We start from the raw sequence: 19906 nt of genomic DNA, 5'->3' as shown, positions 1-19906 counted from the left end.
TTTCACTGGGTATTTTTTTTGGAACGTTGGAGAGGACTGAGTGGGTTATCTCATTTATTTAATTTCAATTTCAATATAATCTATTTAGCAAACCTTTTTTTTTTTTGATTAAAAGCAAACCTTCTTAAACAATAAATCGCATGTCTTTAAATAGGTTTTCTGAAACGGGCCCATTATTTTAGAGTGGCAAATTTTTGGAACCGTTGAAGGGGATGAAGTGGGTGCTCTCATGTATATAATTTCAATCTCTTTAGCAAACCTTCTGAAACGGTAGGCCTACTTTTTATTATCTATTTAATATTTAATTTCCTGTATTTAAGTTATTAGTCACCAAACGTGGGAAACGGTGGGCACATATTTAATTTCTTGTATTTAAGTTAGTCAGAAACGGTGGGCACATCTATGTATTTAATTTTCTTTATTTATTTTTGTCTTAATATATATTTTTATATTACTAATTAATGAATGACAAATATATATTTACTTTTATACCCTTGAATTATGAATGAATTGTGTATATATATTTACCGTTATACCCTTGTACATACATTGTTGAAGTAGATAAAAGAGTGAATAAAAGAGCAAAGTTGTAAATTCACAATCGTAAAACTTTGCCCTTTTATTTACTCTTTTATATAGGTTATAGATTGGAAATTCAATTTAAACGTTGAAGGTATATATTTATAACTTATAAATAAAATATTGACATACCCGTATATCATTCAATATGGAAATAACCCTGTAGAATAATAATTTTACGAAAATCGTGCGGGTGAAAATAAATTATCAATGTGCAGTACATCGATCATTTCAGTTCACAGTGATCGTAAAATAAGAGGTGACACATAATCAGCAGCGTTCGTTGTTTGTCGGATGCTTCTATGATTCACCGGGTGAAATTCATCCGATTAATCTGGGCCATTCATTGGCCCGGGCCAATAAACGGTGGATGCTACACCGGGTGAAATTCATTCGGTGCAGCATAGAATGAGCCTTGTTTGTCATAGACCGTTGACGCTTTTACTGACATAATTTTGCAGTATTCATGTACAACATCAAGGACTGAGGTATTTTTGAAATAAATTTTTTTCAATTAAAAATAAAAATCCCTAATAATTTATATGTACTAGCATCTAAGCACATACTTTGCAAGTGTGATATAATATATAAATCGATCCTATATATATATATATTAACGTTGTTTATTTCTCATTATTACAAAAGAGATAGTTAAGAAAATAACATGGTGAAGAATGTGAGAAAGTTGGGTAATGAACTAATGATATGTTATTTTTAGTGAATAATAGTAGGGGTAATTTGGTCTAACCATTAAAATGACAAAAATCGGTTACACTAACATCTTATTGCATTATAATATTGTATAGATGTATAGATATATATAATATATATAATATTTTTTTTGATGCATCTATACTGTATTATAATACTTGAGAGGTATATAATAACCGTATTTGGTGTGACAAGAGGACACCATGTTTTTTTTTTTCATTTTACCCTCACTTTAACTCTTTTCTTACGTTTTACCTCTATTTCCCTATTTCATTATCTCTCTCACCTTCCCATGTCTCCATAATAACTTTTTTTCACAAAATAGAAAAGAATTCAATCGTCCAATTCTGTTAGCCAAAATATCAAGCAAAGATAGGAAGTTTCTTCACCAATGCAACGGTGTGTTGCTACTGTTTTTTTTTTTTCTCTTTCATATCTCAGTCAAATTTTTATGCTTTATTGTAATGAATTTCTTTGATTTCGTATCATTTATCTAATTTTTTTCACAATTGATACTATCACATTTTATTAGTTACACACGTGTGACACTATAGTTAGTATATATAATATTTTTGAAAAATATTAATCAGGTATCCAACATAAGATATATCAGTATCAGAATGGTAAAATGATGTGTTCTGTGACGACACGACACGACTCGACTGCAGTTTGCAAATTCCAGTGAATTGCATTCACAGTCAAAGAATTTGATATTGAGCATTCTGAATTCTCCTGAATTTACGCTGCACAGATCTCACCGAGAGCTTCGCTCCAAAATGAGATACGATTCGCCGTTGCATAGGCTTTGATCCGATACGCGGCGATCGATTTGAGACCAGGAATTCGGTATGGACGTGGAGAGCTCGTCGCTGTGCAATTGCGTGGTGAATTTCTTGCTGGAAGAGAACTACCTCCTCTCGGCGTTCGAGCTCCTCCACGAGCTCCTCGACGATGGCCGCCACGACCAGGCGATTCGCCTCAAGCAATTCTTTTCCGATCCATCTCGTTTTCCTCCCGATCAGATCTCCCGTCTGAACTCCCTACGAGGTTAGTTCCGTGCATACACATACGAAAACACGGGCGCACGGGAAAATACCCGGAAGAGTGATGGCATTGTGACATTGTCTTCTTGCAGTTTCTTTAGATAGTCTCTTTCATGTAACGCTGATTCTGCTGTTTTGAATTTGCAGTAATGATTTGCCTGGTTTGCTTACTTTTTTTTATTCGTCTTTTTCGTAGAATTGGAATCTGAACTGCTTTGTGATCATGATTAGTACTTTAGTGCTGTGTAATTTGATGGACAGCATTTTAAGCAAAATATGATATCAGGAGAACAATTTGGTGTCTTGAAAGCTGCTGCTGTTGTATGCTTCAATTACAATGTAGATTTAAGTAGCTGGAATATATTATTAAAAATTTTGATTTTTAGCGTCCTGGCTGACATACAAGCTAAAACATTTTTTTTAATCTTACTAATTTATTAATGAAGTCGGTGAAGAATGCACACATCCAATTAGGTCTTAATCTTTTCACAAAGCTTGAATTTTGAAATCTTGTATATGTCGTCTCGTCAGGCCATAAAAAACATCATCATCATCTATTTATTATACAGTGTTCTTGTGCTACTAGCGAGTGACATATATTGTGGCGCAAGCCTATTCATCCAAGTTCTGGTCTGATTTTAGCTTTTAACTGTTCACTGTGATTCTGTTTAATTAATGTGTATGATGTTGCTGTTAGGGCAATGATAGATGAACTAACAAATATATGCATCAGAACTTTGTGCGATTTTTTGTATCCCTATGTTTGTGTGCACGTATACTCGCATGCAATCACATTTTGGTATCATGCATGTTATTTTATGGCAACCATAATTCGTTGTTGCTGGTTCCACCTGCATAATTACTCTCCGATTTTATGATCATATATTAATTTGAACCTAAATATCTGGGTCTTGTGTTTTATCTTAGATTTATATGCGATTTGACCTTCACTTGTTTTCTTTGCTTATATTGTCCATGCAAACAGTTGCAGACCCCCAGAGTTTACTTGAAGAAAAGGAATCACTAGAAGAAAAATTGGCAGTCAGTGATTATGAGCTTCGTCTAGCTCAAGAAGATATGCTTAAGCTGAAGGCTGAGTTGCAGAGGAAATTTGACTCCAACTTGATTGAATCAAGCAGTAATTACTGAAAGTCTGAAACTGAATTAAATTTAAATTCCAACTTATGTTTAACTGATATTAAAACATATTTGGGGCAAATGAAAGAGAAGTGGCCTGTCACTCAAGTTTTTCCAGAATGAAATTGTGTCAGAGGTTCTGTAGGTTTTACCAATGCCTAACGTTTCATAAGTATATGCAGGAATTTATGCCATTCTTGTGTAGTTTTTCTTATGAATTTAGATGTTTTTTAATCTTTTATCAGATCCAAATGGCAGTACTTCTGAAAATAACGGATCTACTGTTCAGCCAAAAAAGGACGTGTCTTTCTCGGAGTTGGGGCCCCTCAAGGATAATGAGCGCTTGGATATTAACTGTGCAGTGAAAGAATATTTACTTTTAGCGGGTTATCGCTTGACTGCGATGACATTTTATGAGGAGGTAATCGGTCTAATTTCTTCTGATTAGTGTTTTACGCACTACGCAAAGGAAAGGCATAGAACTTATTGAGATGTAGACCTGGAAGCATAACTTAGTGCCAAGGCTTTGCCAGTTTGCAAAAAAGCAATGTTAACCAAGATGCTGAAGAATCTCATTTCTACCAGCTCATAGACCATTTCAAACTTTCTCCTAGAACCAATGTTTTGCATCACTTGTGCGCACATATCAATTTCATAGTTAAGAAGAATATCAATTTAAAGACATTTTTCTAATGTAAGCTTGTAAATACATCAAATTGATTGATTAAAAATGAATGTGATCTAAAAACTTGAACAGCTAGTACTTCGATTTAGAAGAACCTTCTTCAGATTATATGTTGAAAGTTTATGGATATTCTCTCGCAACTTTATAAAATATCATAAAAAGGATACTTTCTTGCGACGGACGCTGTCAGAAACTTATAAATCAATCTAGTCAAATATTTATGACAGATCTATAGCATGTTGAATCGTGTATGGGTAACTGCAGAATTTATTTCGATTTTTTTAAGAACAAATGGCAAGGACATGGATTTCTTTTGCAAAGTTGTTATTTATTCTTACGACTAGTGAACATATTTAGCTGGAACTAGTCAGGATGCTTAAACTTTTAACCCTCTTCTCCACTGGGTTCATTCATAACAATCTCTACCTCATATAAAAGCTTAAAAGGATCTCTAAAAAGTTGAGGGGGACAAAATGACCCTCCTCAGCTTAGCATGGGTGCAGCAACTGCTTTAAAATGAGTCTTATACCTTATTATTAAGTGAGTCCCATTTTCCTTTCTATCATCACAATGATAAATAATGCCTTTAACTGGAATCTATTTTGGAAGATGCTGAACATAGTTGCCATCTGTATATCTTATCTAATTAATTGTCATTTTGTGTATGTATTTCAATTGATTTACTATCGATTTCCATAACCTCCACAACAGGTCACTGACCAGAATCTGGATCAATGGCAAAACTCACCTGCGTGCATTCCAGATGCCCTACGACATTATTACTACCAATATCTTTCTTCTGGCGCTGAGGCTGCTGAGGTTTTTTGACTGTTCGAATGAAGAAATTTCCTTACTTTTGTTAAAGTGATTAAAAAACCATTGATTTTAGTTTTCAGGCCTCAAGATTGGTTAGAAAACTTTTATACCTTGTTACTTGATTTTGATCCGTGACTCACCCATATCTTCCATTTGGTAACTGAGTAGCATAGCTGGGGGAGTGACAGAGGCTTTACCCTGGGTTTTTCATCTATTCGGATTCATATTTGTATGCATTTCTTTGTTTTGTTTTCTTATTTTCATTATGGGATTGAAGATCCTAACAGACGGGAAGTCACTCAAGCTTATTGGACATTCATCATTTGTACTGGAACTGATGCTGGACAAACAACCGCTTATAATGGAATTGACTTATAGTTGTGCACTTTTAGTTGCAGACCTCACATTGTCCAGCTTTGAAAGCTCAACAATCCGAAGCCAGTGATTTTAGCATGTTGTGTCCATCCTTGACTTAGGTCATTATTAGGTTTCTATGTGTAAACATTATAACAGTTCCAGCTATGTAGATCTACAGATTGCATTATTTAGGCAGCATTAGAGTTCAAAATGGGTTTAAAAGTTGTAAGACTATAATTCTTTTGCTTAGCTGGCGTCTTCAAACAATGTGATGTGATTACAGCTCTTAATGTATATCATGAATTAATCAGTTGTATTTACATAAGATATTTCATTTTAAGAAGATCTAAGAAATTGATATTTTATTGAAGGTTCTATTAGCTTATCAATTTTTTTCTTGAATGAGTTCACCTGCTATATGATGATCTTTTTTTATGTAAATGTGTTTTCTTTTGTTGAACCTGTCATGCTAATCTTTGCCATATACTTCAGGAGAAAATAACTATGCTCCGAGAAAACGAGTCTTTTCATAAAGAAAATGACAGACTGAAAAAGGATAAGCAATCTTTGCTAAAAAGCAAGGATATGTCTGATACACAAGTAGCAATGTTGACAAAATCATTGGAGACACTGCAGAAAGATATCAAAGACAGAGAAAACTTGGTAAATATAGTACTTGTGTCCTGTGTCTATATATTTATTTCCTTATTGCATTCATTAAATGTCGCGATGAATGTGTGTCAGGTTCAAGATTTGAAGAAGACTTTGGAAAGCCAAAGAACAGAACTAAATGATTGTAGAGCTGAAATAACTTCCCTGAAAATGCATATTGAAGGAGCTCAATCCGGAAAGTTGATGTTGGCATCTGATAAAGCACTCTCGCCATCTCTATCCTTCACAAGGCCTGATAAAGAAAAAGAAATACTTCAGAATGAAATAGAGATGTCAAAGGCTAACAATTTGATGAATATGGATTCCATGGAATCAGTCAAGCCAGAAAAAGTGAGCGATGGGGCAGCTCATAATGTTGAGGATCCCCTATGGGTAAACGATAATATAGGTCCTATAGTTGGTCAATTAGCAGATTTAGACAGTGAAAATGCTCAACTATTGACAGCAAATGATTCTGATGCTGCAAACATCAAATCTGAGAAATTGCTACAAGAGTTGCTAAGTTCTTCTGGTGGTAATGAACAAATTGAGAAACAAGAAAATTCTATAGGGGACAATGGAAAATCTGCCTTAGAGACCGAGGGTCGAATTACAAATTCAGACAACCTTGAACCTAAATTAAATGCTGAAAAAATGGCAAGTTATTTTTCCTTTTCTGAGCATGCCAATTTCGATGACCTGGTTATTTTCTTACTAGGCTAACACCTTGAATTTATTTCTGATGTCAGGGTTTGGAAACCATTCAGATACTTTCAAATTCATTGCCTAAAATCGTGCCTTATGTTCTGATCAACCATCGAGAGGTGTGCTATGTATTTTTCTGTATGCACTTCAAGAATCAATAACTTTGAGTTACTGTTCCTAAAATTTCTGTGATACCATGTGCGCTATCAAGAAGTGCCTGTGTATTTTTCTGTATGTTCTTCAAAAAGTTTTGGTTATTGTTGCTAAATTGCAGCAATACTATATGCGCTTTTAGATTTTGCTTGTCATCAAATTAATTGAAGTTCATCTTTCATAGGAGCTACTTCCTTTGATTATGTGCGCAATTGAGCGTCATCCCAAGAGTGATACACGAGATTCCTTGACCCACACATTATTCAATCTAATAAAGCGTCCAGATGAGCAGCAAAGACGAATTATAATGAGTGTAAGAATCTGAAAGTTAGTAGTGGCAGTTTTGTATGTCTTGAAGGTCACACTGATGAATTTGTTTATCGTTACAGGCGTGTGTTACTCTTGCCAAAAATGTTGGAGAGTTGAGAACAGAAACAGAACTGCTACCCCAGTGTTGGGAACAAGTTAGAACCATTTTAATTCGCCAGCATCATTTTTATTTTTTTTTACTTCTATTTATTGAGCCTATACTCTTTTTCTGACAATTGATGATTCTATTCATATAGATTAATCACATGTATGAGGAGCGTAGGTTGCTTGTTGCCCAATCATGCGGGGAGCTTGCAGAATTTGTGCGGCCAGAGATCCGCGATTCCCTCATCTTGTCCATTGTGCAACAGCTTATTGAGGATTCTGCTACAGTTGTCAGGGAGGCTGCTGCTCATAATCTGGCTTTATTGCTGCCGCTCTTCCCAAATACAGATAAATATTTCAAGGTCAGCCTCACTAAATATGCTTCGAGGCAATCATGGAGAAGATATCTGACTTGACAGGATTTCCTACAAATGTAAGCTCCATGACCCTACGGAATGGAGCATTTCCCTGGTCATATGATTAGAAGCTTAACACTGAAAAAAAGCACAAAAGATCAAGACAAAAGACTAACTCTAATTCTCTCACATTTGTTTGCTGATAGGTTGAGGAGATGATGTTTCAATTAATTTGCGATTCATCTGGTATAGTTGTTGAAACTACGATGAAGGAATTGGTTCCTGCTCTTATACAGTGGGGTAATATGTTGGATCATATCCTAAGAGTTTTGCTCTCTCACATTTTGGGTTCTGCTCAGGTACAGTTGTATATTGCACAAAATTTGTCATTTGAGCCTTTTCTTCCATATTATATCCATCTGATACATTCTGTCTGCCAGCGTTGTCCGCCTCTATCAGGGGTTGAAGGTTCCGTTGAGTCACATCTTCATGTTTTAGGTGAAAGGGAACGTTGGAATGTCGATGTTCTGTTGCGGCTGCTAGCTGAACTGCTCCCGTATGTTCATCAGAAAGCTTTCGATACTTGCCCATTTTCTTCAGTTTTAGATTCTGCGGGAAAGTCCATCACTCCTTCTTTGCTCGAGCTTTATGCTGGGTAAGCCTGTTACACAGGCTTCTTTCCTTGATTTCCTGTTTTATCATTTCCTTTTTTGCTAAGCTGTCATTGTATCGATCAAGAATCTCCACAGTTGTCTTAGTGCTTACAAGTTTTCTTTTTCTTCAGGGAAACTGCTGAATGGCCCGCATTTGAGTGGCTTCATACTGAGTGCTTTCCCAATTTGATTCAGTTGTCTTCTCTATTGCCTCAGAAGGAAGATAATATAAGAAATCGAATCACAAGGGTACTTTGGTTTCCTTTTGAATTTGAGTTTGTAGTGGCGTTTCTCATTTCTCTTATCTGTGGTTTTCTTCTTTCTTTTATTCAAATATATATTTTTTGGAATGAAATGCAGTTTCTTCTAGCAGTTGCTGGGAAATTTGGGGACTTTTATCTGACATGCATAATGCTGCCGGTGTTCTTGGTAGCCATAGGTGATATCGGTGATTTAAAATACTTCCCTTTTACAGTGCGGTCAAAAATTAAAGGTAATGTATGTTGGATCTTAAAAGTTATTTATGCAGTTAGCTGCTAACTTTACTTCAAAATGTCATGTCTTCTGTCATCACAGGTTTGATGCCTCAAACTGCAATGGGTCAGAGAATTGCCACAATGTGTGTCCTACCGCTTCTTCTTGCAGGCGTACTAGGGCACCCGAGCAAGCGTGACCACTTGACTGAGTACTTGAGGAATTTGTTGATTCAAAGTAGCGGACAGGATGGTCAACCAGCAAAGCAAGATATTGCCAATTCTGTCCGCTTTATCTGGTAGTTACCTGCGGATAAATCATAAGTTTATATTCATGGGTATGTGTAGTTCATTTGCTGACTCATGGCATATTTATGATGCAGTACCTTTGAAGACCACCACAGTATGATATTAAAAATCCTATGGGAAATGGTTGTGAGTTCTGATGTAAATTTAAAAATAAGTGCTGCAAACCTTTTGAAAGTCCTTGTGAGTTTCTTTTCTTTCTGAAGGAATGTTGTTTTTCTTAACATGGTTGTTTTGCCAGAAGTTTATGATATCTTGGTTCCTAGGTGCCGCATATCGACTCTAAGGTTGCCTCCGCTCAAGTTTTACCTGCACTTGTGACTCTTGGTTCTGACCAAAACCTGAATGTGAAGTATGCGAGCATAGATGCTTTTGGAGCTGTGGCACAACATTTTAAGAATGACACAGTATGCAATTTATTAGGCATTATGGTCTAGCCAACTTCATGGAGCGGATTAATGTAATCAACTAACCAAGTTGCATTGTAGATTGTTGACAAGATACGCATACAGATGGATGCATTTCTGGAAGACGGATCACATGAAGCCACCATTGCTGTGGTTCGTGCATTGGTGGTCTCTGTACCTCATACTACTGACAGGCTTCGAGATTATATCCTTCAGTACCGTTCTTAGGCGCATATTTTCCTTCATATTTCGAGAACTTTTGCCCATTCTTAACATTTCATAATACCAATACACTATTTTTTCTTTAACACTTTTCACATCTCCTCTCCAAGATTTTTCAATTCACTTTATCGCCGCCCCCTTCTAGTGATATAACACGTCGACAGGAAAGAGCTAATGCCTTTTGTGAATCAATTCGTGCTCTTGATGCAACAGGTCTGTAACTCTTCCCTTTAATTGAAAAGTTCTTATAATGTTAGATGTTTGCTCCTGATGATTAATTTTATGTTTAGCCCAAACGGTAGAGTATTCCCATTATTCAATGTCAAGATCGTTTTGTTATCACGAGTATTACTTGTGATGTTATATTCTGCAATCTTCAACTGCATGGTTACCGAGTCTCCTCCATATGCTGAATATTGTTTGCCTTGTACAAGGATATAATGCCAATATTGCATACAATTTGCACTTTCTCTTTATAATTTGTCGTTCCATTTTTCGATACAGACCTCCCGTCTTCTAGCGTTCGCGATTTCCTCCTTCCGGCAATTCAAAATTTATTAAAAGACACGGATGCTCTTGATCCAGCACACAAGGAAGCTCTAGAAATCATACTAAAAGAAAGGTCGGGTGGAACATTCGATGCTCTGAGTAAGGTGATGGGTGCTCATCTCGGATTACCATCCTCCGTCACCAGTTTTTTCGGTGAAAGTGGGCTCCTCGGGAAAAAGGAAGTCGGTGAAACCTTAGCTCCCCCACCAGATCCTACGGAGTCCCATCCAAAACCCGTCACACAACCACCACCCCCAGTCGAGGACACGAGATTCAGGCGTATTATGAGGGGCGGTTTTTCAGATATGCTCCGGGGCAGGAATAAGAGCAGCGAGGATATTCAGCAAAGCCAGTGAGCACGCCTTTTTTCGACCTGAAATTTTTGGTACGTCGATGTTCTCTTCTTCCCCGCCAGTTTTCGAATTTTATTATATGACAACACTTGATTGATATTATAATTTATATGAGCCCAATTCAGCACTATATATAGTGGAGGATGAGTTCTTTTGCGGAAATGCACGAGTCATGCAGAGCTGAATGCATGAAGGAAGAGATTGAAAAGTTACAAGTAATTTGTTCAAGGACCGGTAAACTCATATTCTTTCATACAGATACCAATATAACAAAGACGGACACATTTGCTCCTCTAGAAATTTTTTAAAAATTTTATGTTTGTAAATTTGGAAAATTCTCGAAGCGGCAAAACTTAAAATATTTGTAATTTGTATTTTTAAAATTAATCTATATAATAAAATGGGTTGGTTTTCACTTTTCACCATCTCGCTCTTCCATTTTCTAGTGTAAGTCGATAAATTACCTGACAAAATATGCAAATTTTAATCTTGCAGGACTTTCCTTGCTCGGTAAATAATGTTTATTTAATGTTGCTTATTATGCCAATCATTATAGTCAAAAGTGGGAACCTTTATCGAATTTGTCAAAGCAAAATCAAAAGTGGGAAACATTAACATTTGGAAAATGGAAAAAGTATGTATATATTTGTCGCCCCACCCAACACGTCCACAATGTCTTTTTCAAACAGTTATTACACACTAGTGAATTAATTAATTTATAAATTGATGTACAGTTTGCAGCTGACTGAATCAAAGTATAGACCGAAAGTCCTTTTTTTGTTGGACTTTTATGGCGCTTCCGTTGTTTCGTCACCATCATTTTGATGACGGTTAAATTATTAGGTCCCAGGTCAGGAAATTTACATGACATTTGGGAAAATTGTTATCCAACAATTCTCCTTAAAATTTTAATTTTTTTTGTTTTTAAATATATAAATTTCTCATTTCACAAACACCATGGCCTACAATCTCAGGTTATTTATTGTTGATGTTGTTATCAATTATTCTTCTCTTAACAAAAAATATGGTTTAAAATTTCATTAGAGCTGTACTGCTATATTTCATACTAATGTTACATGTACATCATGATATGTACATCAATTCTTGCATCACAAAATTCAATACAAATTTCAGAAGCTCATGATATAATTATGTTATTTAATAACAAAATGTCATGATATGATAGATATAAATATCGAATGTACATTTACCCTTATTTTATACTCCATGTTCCTATACTTTCAAAAATAAATATTTCTCTATTTTTATCTAATTTTTTAAAACTGAACAATTAGAGGACATACTGTTTTTATTTTGACCACTTCGTTTAATAAAATAATGATGTTAACATATGCATATAATTTCAAAGGTGTCAAAAAATTTTCAGTGTGATCAACCAATTTTCCACTCAACTCACCCACCCTCTCCTCCTATAAAACGCACTCCAATTCTCCACCATTTTCGTGCATATATAAAAAATGAACAAGTCTAATGCAGCATCAAGTCATGTGGCGCTCCGGTGTCTGCTGGTGGCGGTGGTCCTGCTGGGTGCGGCGGTGCATGGGACCACGGCGGTGACCTGCAGCCCGCTGGAGCTGAGCCCGTGCATCGGGGCCATAACCGGGTCGTCGCAGTCTCCGTCCGCCGAGTGCTGCCGGAAGCTGAGGGAGCAAAGGCCTTGTCTCTGCGGCTACCTCAGGAATCCAACTCTCCGGCCGTATGTGGAATCTCCCAACGCCAAAAAAGTCGCCGCCGCTTGCGGCGTCGCCTCACCCTCTTGCTAGCCGGGAAATGGATCGATACACAAAGTTTCTCTTGCGTTTGAGACTCTGTCATGCATCACCATGCATTTTAATAGTAAAATAAAATGAAATGAAATGAAATTCGAATATTGTGGTTTTAATATATTTATTCCTCTCATGTTGTTTTTAGTTAATTATGACCTGAGTAAATTTAAATTTCGAAATATTTTTAGATTTAAATTATTATTTTAATGCGTAATTTATTCAGAATTAAATTTAAATTAAAGACTATACCATTACGGATTAATATACAATTATTTGTTGTAAAAATGCTACGGTTATTGTCATGCTGCCCGTGTTTCCCAACAAAAAATGAGGATTTTTAGGTTTCGATTATAATCTCAGCCATTGTTGAATCGAGAGATGTCTAGACATTATAAATTTAATAATTTATAACGTCATATATTTGATCATCATACGGGCTAATTGCATCAAACTCTCTCTTAAACAGTATCGAAGACATATTGGGCCAACAAAAAATGAGGAAGTCTATGAGTGATCTAGCTCTAATTAATTGGAAGTTGAGTTATTGGTTGGAGTTGGATTTGGGTTTGCGAGGGATCAAATTGGGCCGAGTTTCAAACTTCAATAAATCGCTAAAAGAAACTTAATAAATAAAAGAAGATGAGCTCTCTTTAAGTATAATTCAATTTTTTACCATGATACACACACATATATATATAATATATAAAATAATACAGGGGAAAGGCACGAGTAAAAATGAAATAAATATTCTACTGCATTTCATTAACCTTTACTTTTTCGAATCGAGATCCTACCAGTTACCCTTCTAGTTTATCGACCCTATTGTCTATTGTCATATATAATGCATGTCAAAACTCCATTTTGACTGTTCGAAAAATGACCAACCTAGCCGGTTCATATATTCTATGTGACAGGATGAAACACCCCGATCGACCTAGTCAAAATCGTGTTTAATTTGATGAAATGGATCAAAATATCATTAATATAATTCATCTGTTTTATGTGACGAGATTGACCGATTCAACGGGTATGAACCGTTTGACAACTCGAAATTCAATCAAGATTTATTTAATTATATTTCTGAATTTGGTGCATTCAATTATTATAATATACCCACATGGAGCCCAGGCTCCATCCGTATTCTGTGTTATTATTCCACTACCCCAATTTTCTCTCTCTCTTTTGGTTCCCTTTCCCTTCCTCATGTGCTCACACATTCGCTTTACATGAATATACCAACTTTATCAATCCACACATTCTTCTTCCTCCGTTAAAACACAGCGATGGCACCTCTCCACAGATTCAAGATGCTAGCCACCAAGTGTACGGTGGCTAGTAGCCCCACCAGAAGCCCATCCACCAGCCCAGCCATCCCCCTCCGCCGCAGGAAGACTCTCCGGATGCTTCTCAGTCACGTCGATGGAGGCGGCGGCGGCGGCGCAAGAACTCCGCCGAATCTTCGCTGCGGAAGATCACCGGATCGTACGCGTTGCGGCGGCCAAGGGAGCCCATCTGAGAAGGGGAAGAAGGCCTTTTCTGTGTCTCGCAAGCTCAAGGACTTGTTCGTTATGTCTTCGCCCCCGGTCGCGAGGAGGCGGTCGTCGCCGCCGACCTCGGGCGGTGGTGCCGGAGGCCGTGCACGATCTCAACATCTTCCAGCAGCTACCTTTCGGCAACGACTCATGAGAAAAGCTTGGCGACCTTTGCTGGTCGTCATACCCGAATAACATTAGTGTTCGAAAATTTGTTTGACATTTGTATTTATGTATGCTATTTTACTCGATTTTCTCGCTAAATTTCTTTAACATGCAAATGAATATTGATCATGTATATATATTGTAGGTTATGTATCTAAAATTTGTAATCCAACGATCCCAATGTATATGTGGATCCGGCGGAAATGTCCAAAGTGTGTTCATAGAACATTTAATTCATGACATTTATTTATAATGAATATGTAGAATTTCATTTAAAGACATAAAATATTATATAGTGGCCACATAGTCATAATAGAGAATCTTGAAGTAGTCAATTATGAATCCCCAATTCAATTCCTAATAATTTTTTTGAGACAGATTGGGCAACCACCCTATCCTCACTCATTAATTAATTTAGGTTTCCCCCCACCCTTCATATATTATATATAACCATAATATATTCAATTTTTTTTTTAGATTATCGGGTGAATATAATACAAAGGCATCTTTGATGTATGATTCTATTTTTTTTTTTTAGTACAAGTTGTATCGAATATCGAAATTACATCATATTGCAACAATAAAGAATGAAATTTGCTCGCACAACCGACGAGATTTAAGCATGGATTCGAGACGTGTTTGTCACGAGCTAAGAAATTAGCTAAATCTACCTAAATAAATTAGAAAATCTACCCGCAATCAGCGGGAATCGAACCTGAGACCTCGTGATCTCATGACCTCAGTTTTGACGACTAGGTCAAGACCTCATTCGCTTGCCGTATGATTCTATTGAGTATTTTAAATTTACATTTTCAAAAAATAAAAAGGGTATTATTAGTTACTTGATATAAGAACAAAATTTAGTGTATAAGATATTTATTGCACTAGAAGTGATGTCTACAATTAAGAAACATAATACGACATTATGTTATAATCAATTATTAATTATGTGAATAATAATAATAATAATAATAATAATAATAATAATAATAATAATAATAATAATAATAATTGATAAAATAAAAAATAATAATAATAATTGATTGATAATTACAAAGTATAAATGCGACACATGCAGTAAAATCCCCAACGTTCTTAAATCCCAAACTCCCTTTAAATCCGGGCCAGATTCCATCTACTTCGCTCGTTTTCCCCCACTCTCACTTATCGTATCCTCTTCCCACGCGCCGCCTCGCCGCCGCCGCTTCACTCTATTTCCCGATTGCGCATCCCTTCCGAATTCGAGATCTTAAATAGTAGGAGGTAAAAAGTAAGAAGAGATTGTCAAGGAAAATAACAGATTCCTTTATGAATTGTGCAATTGAGTTGCTGGACCACCACAGAGAAGGGAATCATCGTGTAGCTTCTGTAGAAAGCAATGGGTGGAGTTACTTCGTCGATCGCTGCTAAGTTCGCTTTCTTCCCTCCGACCCCGCCGTCGTACACGGTCGTGGCGGACGAGTCGTGCGGCGGGGCTCTGTGTATTCCGGAGGTGCCTCGAAGGGACGACGTCGACGTTTTGAGGCTGAGGACGCGTAAAGGGAATGACGTGGTGGCGGTTCACATCAGCCACCCGAAGGCGATTGCGACTCTCCTCTATTCCCACGGTAACGCCGCCGATTTAGGTCAGATGTTTGAGCTTTTCGTCGAGCTCAGCATCCGTCTTCGCATCAATCTGATGGGGTAATATTTCGAATTCGTCCTCTAATGTTTGGGCTTGCTTCGCTAATTAGTGGTCGCCTTGATTTTTGGTTGCCGAATATGGAAAACTGATGCTGCAAAGCTTTTGGTTTAATTTTTTTGTAATCAATTTATTTATCTTTGATGGAAATTTGGAATTATTCTCATCCACTTATATTCTAATATAAATGAGAATAATTCTTTTTGAAGAATAATTCTTTTCGGAGGATATATTTGGATTGATAAAATCTGGGAATTAAGAATGACAATTTCTTAGTGGATTAATTTTAGTTATCTGTCACATACTAGTATATCCCGTGTAATTCAAGTCACTGGAGTACATATATATGCGTCCCACGTGAATTTTATCTGAAATTTGTATAATTTCAACTATCACCCCCACATCAGGTAAGAATTACTAGTGCCCGAAATCAATGCATGCAATAAAAAGATAAAGAATGGAATCAGGAGGAACACATGCTCCTTTAAAGATACTGTTCCCTGAAAAATGCCTGTAATAGAATTTACATCAATGCCATGAAGTTTTCTTCAAGATATCTTGTCTTTATTTAGTTGCAAACTTGAATTCTCAAATAAGTATTCCCATGGGCGCAAAATTGCTGTAGTACATCTAGGTCTTGCAATCATTCGATTTATCTCCACTGCTGAAAATTTGTATTTCATGATGTGGCATTCAACCTTGTAGCTAGATGAAAATGGTGGACAGTTTCGCATGTGTTAACCTTTCGATTATGCCCACCATACAAGTGAATGTATTAAGACAAACTTCTGTACCAGCATGTGTAATTATAGTCTTGGTGTAGTTCTTGATGTCCCTACTTTGTGAATCATATCAATGAATGAAAATGACAACCTTGATTTAGGAAGCATATATTTTGACCAATTAAAAAAGCATTTTTGGTGGACTGATCTTTCATCATTTAATTGCACCATAAATGGAATTTCTTGATTGATAGACTTGGATTTTATGTCTTAGTGGTGGCTTGGTGATGGCATTTCGAAATGAATGGTGGACAATGTTTGGATTGTGAAACAGTTTGTCATTTGATTTAAGCAAAATGTAAATGACTCTGAATTCAGAACTGAACTCTTTGCTTCATATATTATTGTTTCTACTGAGTCAGTATTTCAGCTTTCTGATGGTGGATGAAGGACGGTCTTTCTTTTTTGTATCAATCGTACTTTTTCATTGATAGTTGTCATAAAAACATCTTTTCTTATATTTGTCCTGAGAAAAAGAAGAACACCTAAGTCCTCCAAATGTTGGTGTTTATTCATTACCATCACCCTTGATTATAATAACACTTGAAGAAACAAAAAGGTGTATATTGAATGTCACATGCCACTTGTATTAATCTGGTTACTTTTTTCTCACCAAGTTACCTTTCCTTTGAACCTAAATGATTTCCTTTACTAATAATTCTAGTCACCATATGATATTGCTCCGGTAGTCTTCATTACGTTGCCCTTTGGAGTGGCCCCTAGTTTATACAAAACTATAGAAAAGATGAGAGTTTCTCATACTGCACTCAATATGTCCCTAACTCCTATTTGAAAGAAATGAATTAAATTGGCACAATGTTTTCCATGCAAATTGAAAGTGGATGTAATTGATTCTTCCATCTATTTTATGTGTACAGCAGGTAGTTATCAGTTAGCGGGCACAACATCATTACTTTCAAATAATGCCAGTCACAAAGAAACTTGTTATCACAGAGCATGGTTTTTTTTAACCATCTTACCCAAAAAAGGGCACTCAATCTTGGGGCTACTTTGCCAGTAAATAAAGCCGTCTCCCTTTTATCACAATTTTCCCATCAAACTTGCCTATGTGCAGCTTTTGTCAACATTGTGATACATTAAATTGACGATGCGATATTTTTTCTTCTTACATAATGTAGTTCTTTTGCTAATTTCATCATCATATTCAGGTATGATTACTCAGGCTATGGACAGTCCACTGGAAAGGTCAGATGAATGCTTTCACCACAATATAAATCTATCTTGGTTCACTAGATTGGCAGCAGTATGTCCATCATCAAAATGTTTGCTACTGAAAATTTCCCCACTTTTTTTTAATTAAATTTGTTTGAAAGGTTGATAATATAATAAGATGATGGTTTTCGTTACTCTCTTTGTTTTGAAAACTTATTATTTTATTGACTCCACGTGTAATATCAATGTCATTTTGTAAGCTGGCTAGGCACAATTTGACAAAGATAGTAGTATGGTTAGCTTCAATAGGAGCTTGGAATGAAATCTTATTTTTTGTTGGGCTGTTTCCAGATAGTAGAAAGATATCCTTTTTTTCCCTCGCATCACAATCTTTTCGTATTTTTTGTTAATCAGGAGACTGGATAACAAGTCAAAATATCATATTTGTAAATTTAGCATTACCTGTCAAGTGCTTGTATGTTTGGTCCGGTCAAATTTAACCCATCCATCCCTTTTATTTGAAACAGCCAACTGAATGTAATACATACGCAGACATTGATGCCGTATACAAGTGCCTCAAGGAAAAATATGGGGTTAAAGACGACCAATTAATACTCTATGGTCAATCTGTTGGTAGTGGTCCCACCATTGATCTTGCAGCACGAATACCTGACCTGAGAGGGGTTGTCCTCCACAGTCCAATTTTATCTGGGTTACGGGTGTTGTACCCTGTAAAACGGACATATTGGTTCGATATTTATAAGGTATCGCTGTATGCTGCTGTGCATCATTCAATAACCTAATTTGCAAATTGAAACTTGTAAAATTAGCACTCAAAGTTTTTTTTTTAATTACAGAATATTGACAAAATTGGTGGAATAAACTGTCCAATTCTTGTTATTCATGTAAGTTTTCTTTATTTCGTTTAAAAGATACACCTTATCCCTGCCTTTCTGTCCTCCCCCATGAAATGTCTAAGGATTTCTCAAGATCATTATCATATGGACTTGCCTCGATTTTTTTTATTTTTAATTATATTATGTACTAATTAATTTGTCGTCAATATTTAGGGCACAGCAGATGACGTTGTTGATTGCTCACATGGCAAGCAGCTTTGGGAGCTTTGCAATGTAAAGTACGATCCTATATGGATAAATGGCGGTGGACATTGCAATCTTGAACTGTATCCCGAGTTCATCAAACATCTGAAAAAATTTGTATTGGCTCTTGGAAAATTAAGACGAGCACCCAATGGTTCAGCAACAGCATCATTAGAGCCTGAGAATAAGAGCAAATCAGTAGAAAGTAACACTGCAGACACGATCGAGTTACCACCAGATCTTCCAGAAATTTCAAGAAACAGTTTGGATAGCCGACTGGACAAATCTAAGAAATCGAGTGTTCCTGAAAAATCAAGAATGAGTACTGATCGTGTTGACAGATTTAGGAGGAGAAAAGGCTTGATATGGTGATCAGTTGAATTCCACAAAAAATCGTGCTGCCGGCTTCATTCAAGAAGGTATATTGCAGCAACCCATTATTTCCGTGTTGGACGGTTTCTGGGTCCCGATTATGTACCATGTCGAACATGCTTATAAAAGTAAGTTATTTGAATGATATATAAGCTGACCTGAGAAAACATAAAAACTCCCTGTCTTGTTCTCGTGTAAAATATCATGCATCGTCTGATGGTGTTCCGTGTTCGGTTTGCAGTTTCAGCTCCTTCTCATCTTAAAATATGTATATCTTAATTGTCATAGGTTGCCCTCCATGTTTGTGGGTCAAAATGAACTGAAACTAAAATCAAGAATTGTACACTGTTCTGATTATTCATCTATATGAACTCCTGCTCTATTTTTTCGCAAAGTATTCATGTCTCTAAGAACTAAGGTGCACCAATATGAATGAATCTTATCTCATCGATCACATATATGAGACGTGTAATGATAGTTCATAGAGTCTTGTTGCAGCTTTTAGGCAAGTCCAGCAAAAAGGGCGAACACACTGCATGGATGAAGTTTGTGAGGCAACCGTTGCGGACATTGAGTAAGAGATGAAAAATGTAGTAGCAGTATTATTTCATCTTGCACCCACGGCTGCATTGGTTTTTTAATTAATATCTTAAAAAAGAAAGAACGAAACCCCAATTTTTTTTGGGTTGTGGGGAGTTTTGGAGAGTAGGTGCTACACTGCTACTGGAGTGGCATGCTTGTGCC

The 19906-nt window shown here is 36.4% G+C and overlaps 3 protein-coding genes across 5 annotated transcripts; all 3 read left to right on the top strand.

Moving 5' to 3' along the window:
* Positions 1–1910: 1910 nt before the first annotated feature.
* Positions 1911–10998, top strand: LOC140881633 (uncharacterized). 3 transcript variants are annotated; one of them, XM_073287101.1, is made up of 21 exons: positions 1911–2337; positions 3325–3471; positions 3716–3891; positions 4867–4974; positions 5821–5991; positions 6073–6636; positions 6729–6803; positions 7022–7150; positions 7227–7301; positions 7404–7613; positions 7814–7966; positions 8048–8262; positions 8392–8509; positions 8621–8753; positions 8837–9032; positions 9117–9222; positions 9306–9446; positions 9528–9653; positions 9767–9881; positions 10173–10602; positions 10696–10998. In XM_073287101.1, exons 1-20 carry the CDS (start codon positions 2139–2141, stop codon positions 10571–10573), a joined length of 3558 nt encoding a protein of 1185 aa, XP_073143202.1. In that variant the 5' UTR covers positions 1911–2138; the 3' UTR covers positions 10574–10602; positions 10696–10998. The 3 variants fall into 3 exon arrangements, with proteins under 3 accessions (XP_073143202.1, XP_073143201.1, XP_073143203.1); XM_073287100.1 differs by having other exon boundaries at positions 3319–3471; positions 10696–10997; XM_073287102.1 differs by lacking the exons at positions 1911–2337; positions 3325–3471 and adding an exon at positions 3496–3606 and having other exon boundaries at positions 10696–10996.
* Positions 10999–13516: 2518 nt separating this feature from the next.
* Positions 13517–14279, top strand: LOC140885099 (uncharacterized). The gene has a single exon (XM_073292029.1). The coding sequence runs from the start codon at positions 13641–13643 to the stop codon at positions 14082–14084; it is 444 nt and encodes a 147-aa protein (XP_073148130.1). The 5' UTR covers positions 13517–13640; the 3' UTR covers positions 14085–14279.
* An 868-nt stretch (positions 14280–15147) lies between these two features.
* On the top strand, positions 15148–19327 carry LOC140880840 (uncharacterized). The gene is made up of 5 exons (XM_073285655.1): positions 15148–15737; positions 17687–17723; positions 18218–18454; positions 18548–18595; positions 18761–19327. The coding sequence occupies exons 1-5, from the start codon at positions 15433–15435 to the stop codon at positions 19160–19162; spliced, it is 1029 nt and encodes a 342-aa protein (XP_073141756.1). The 5' UTR covers positions 15148–15432; the 3' UTR covers positions 19163–19327.
* Positions 19328–19906: the final 579 nt, after the last annotated feature.

This window comes from Henckelia pumila, chromosome 2 (assembly GCF_033568475.1).
Source record: "Henckelia pumila isolate YLH828 chromosome 2, ASM3356847v2, whole genome shotgun sequence".
Taxonomy (NCBI): domain Eukaryota; kingdom Viridiplantae; phylum Streptophyta; class Magnoliopsida; order Lamiales; family Gesneriaceae; genus Henckelia; species Henckelia pumila.
Note: the sequence above shows the minus strand (reverse complement) of the source record. Positions and strands in the feature narration are given on the sequence as shown.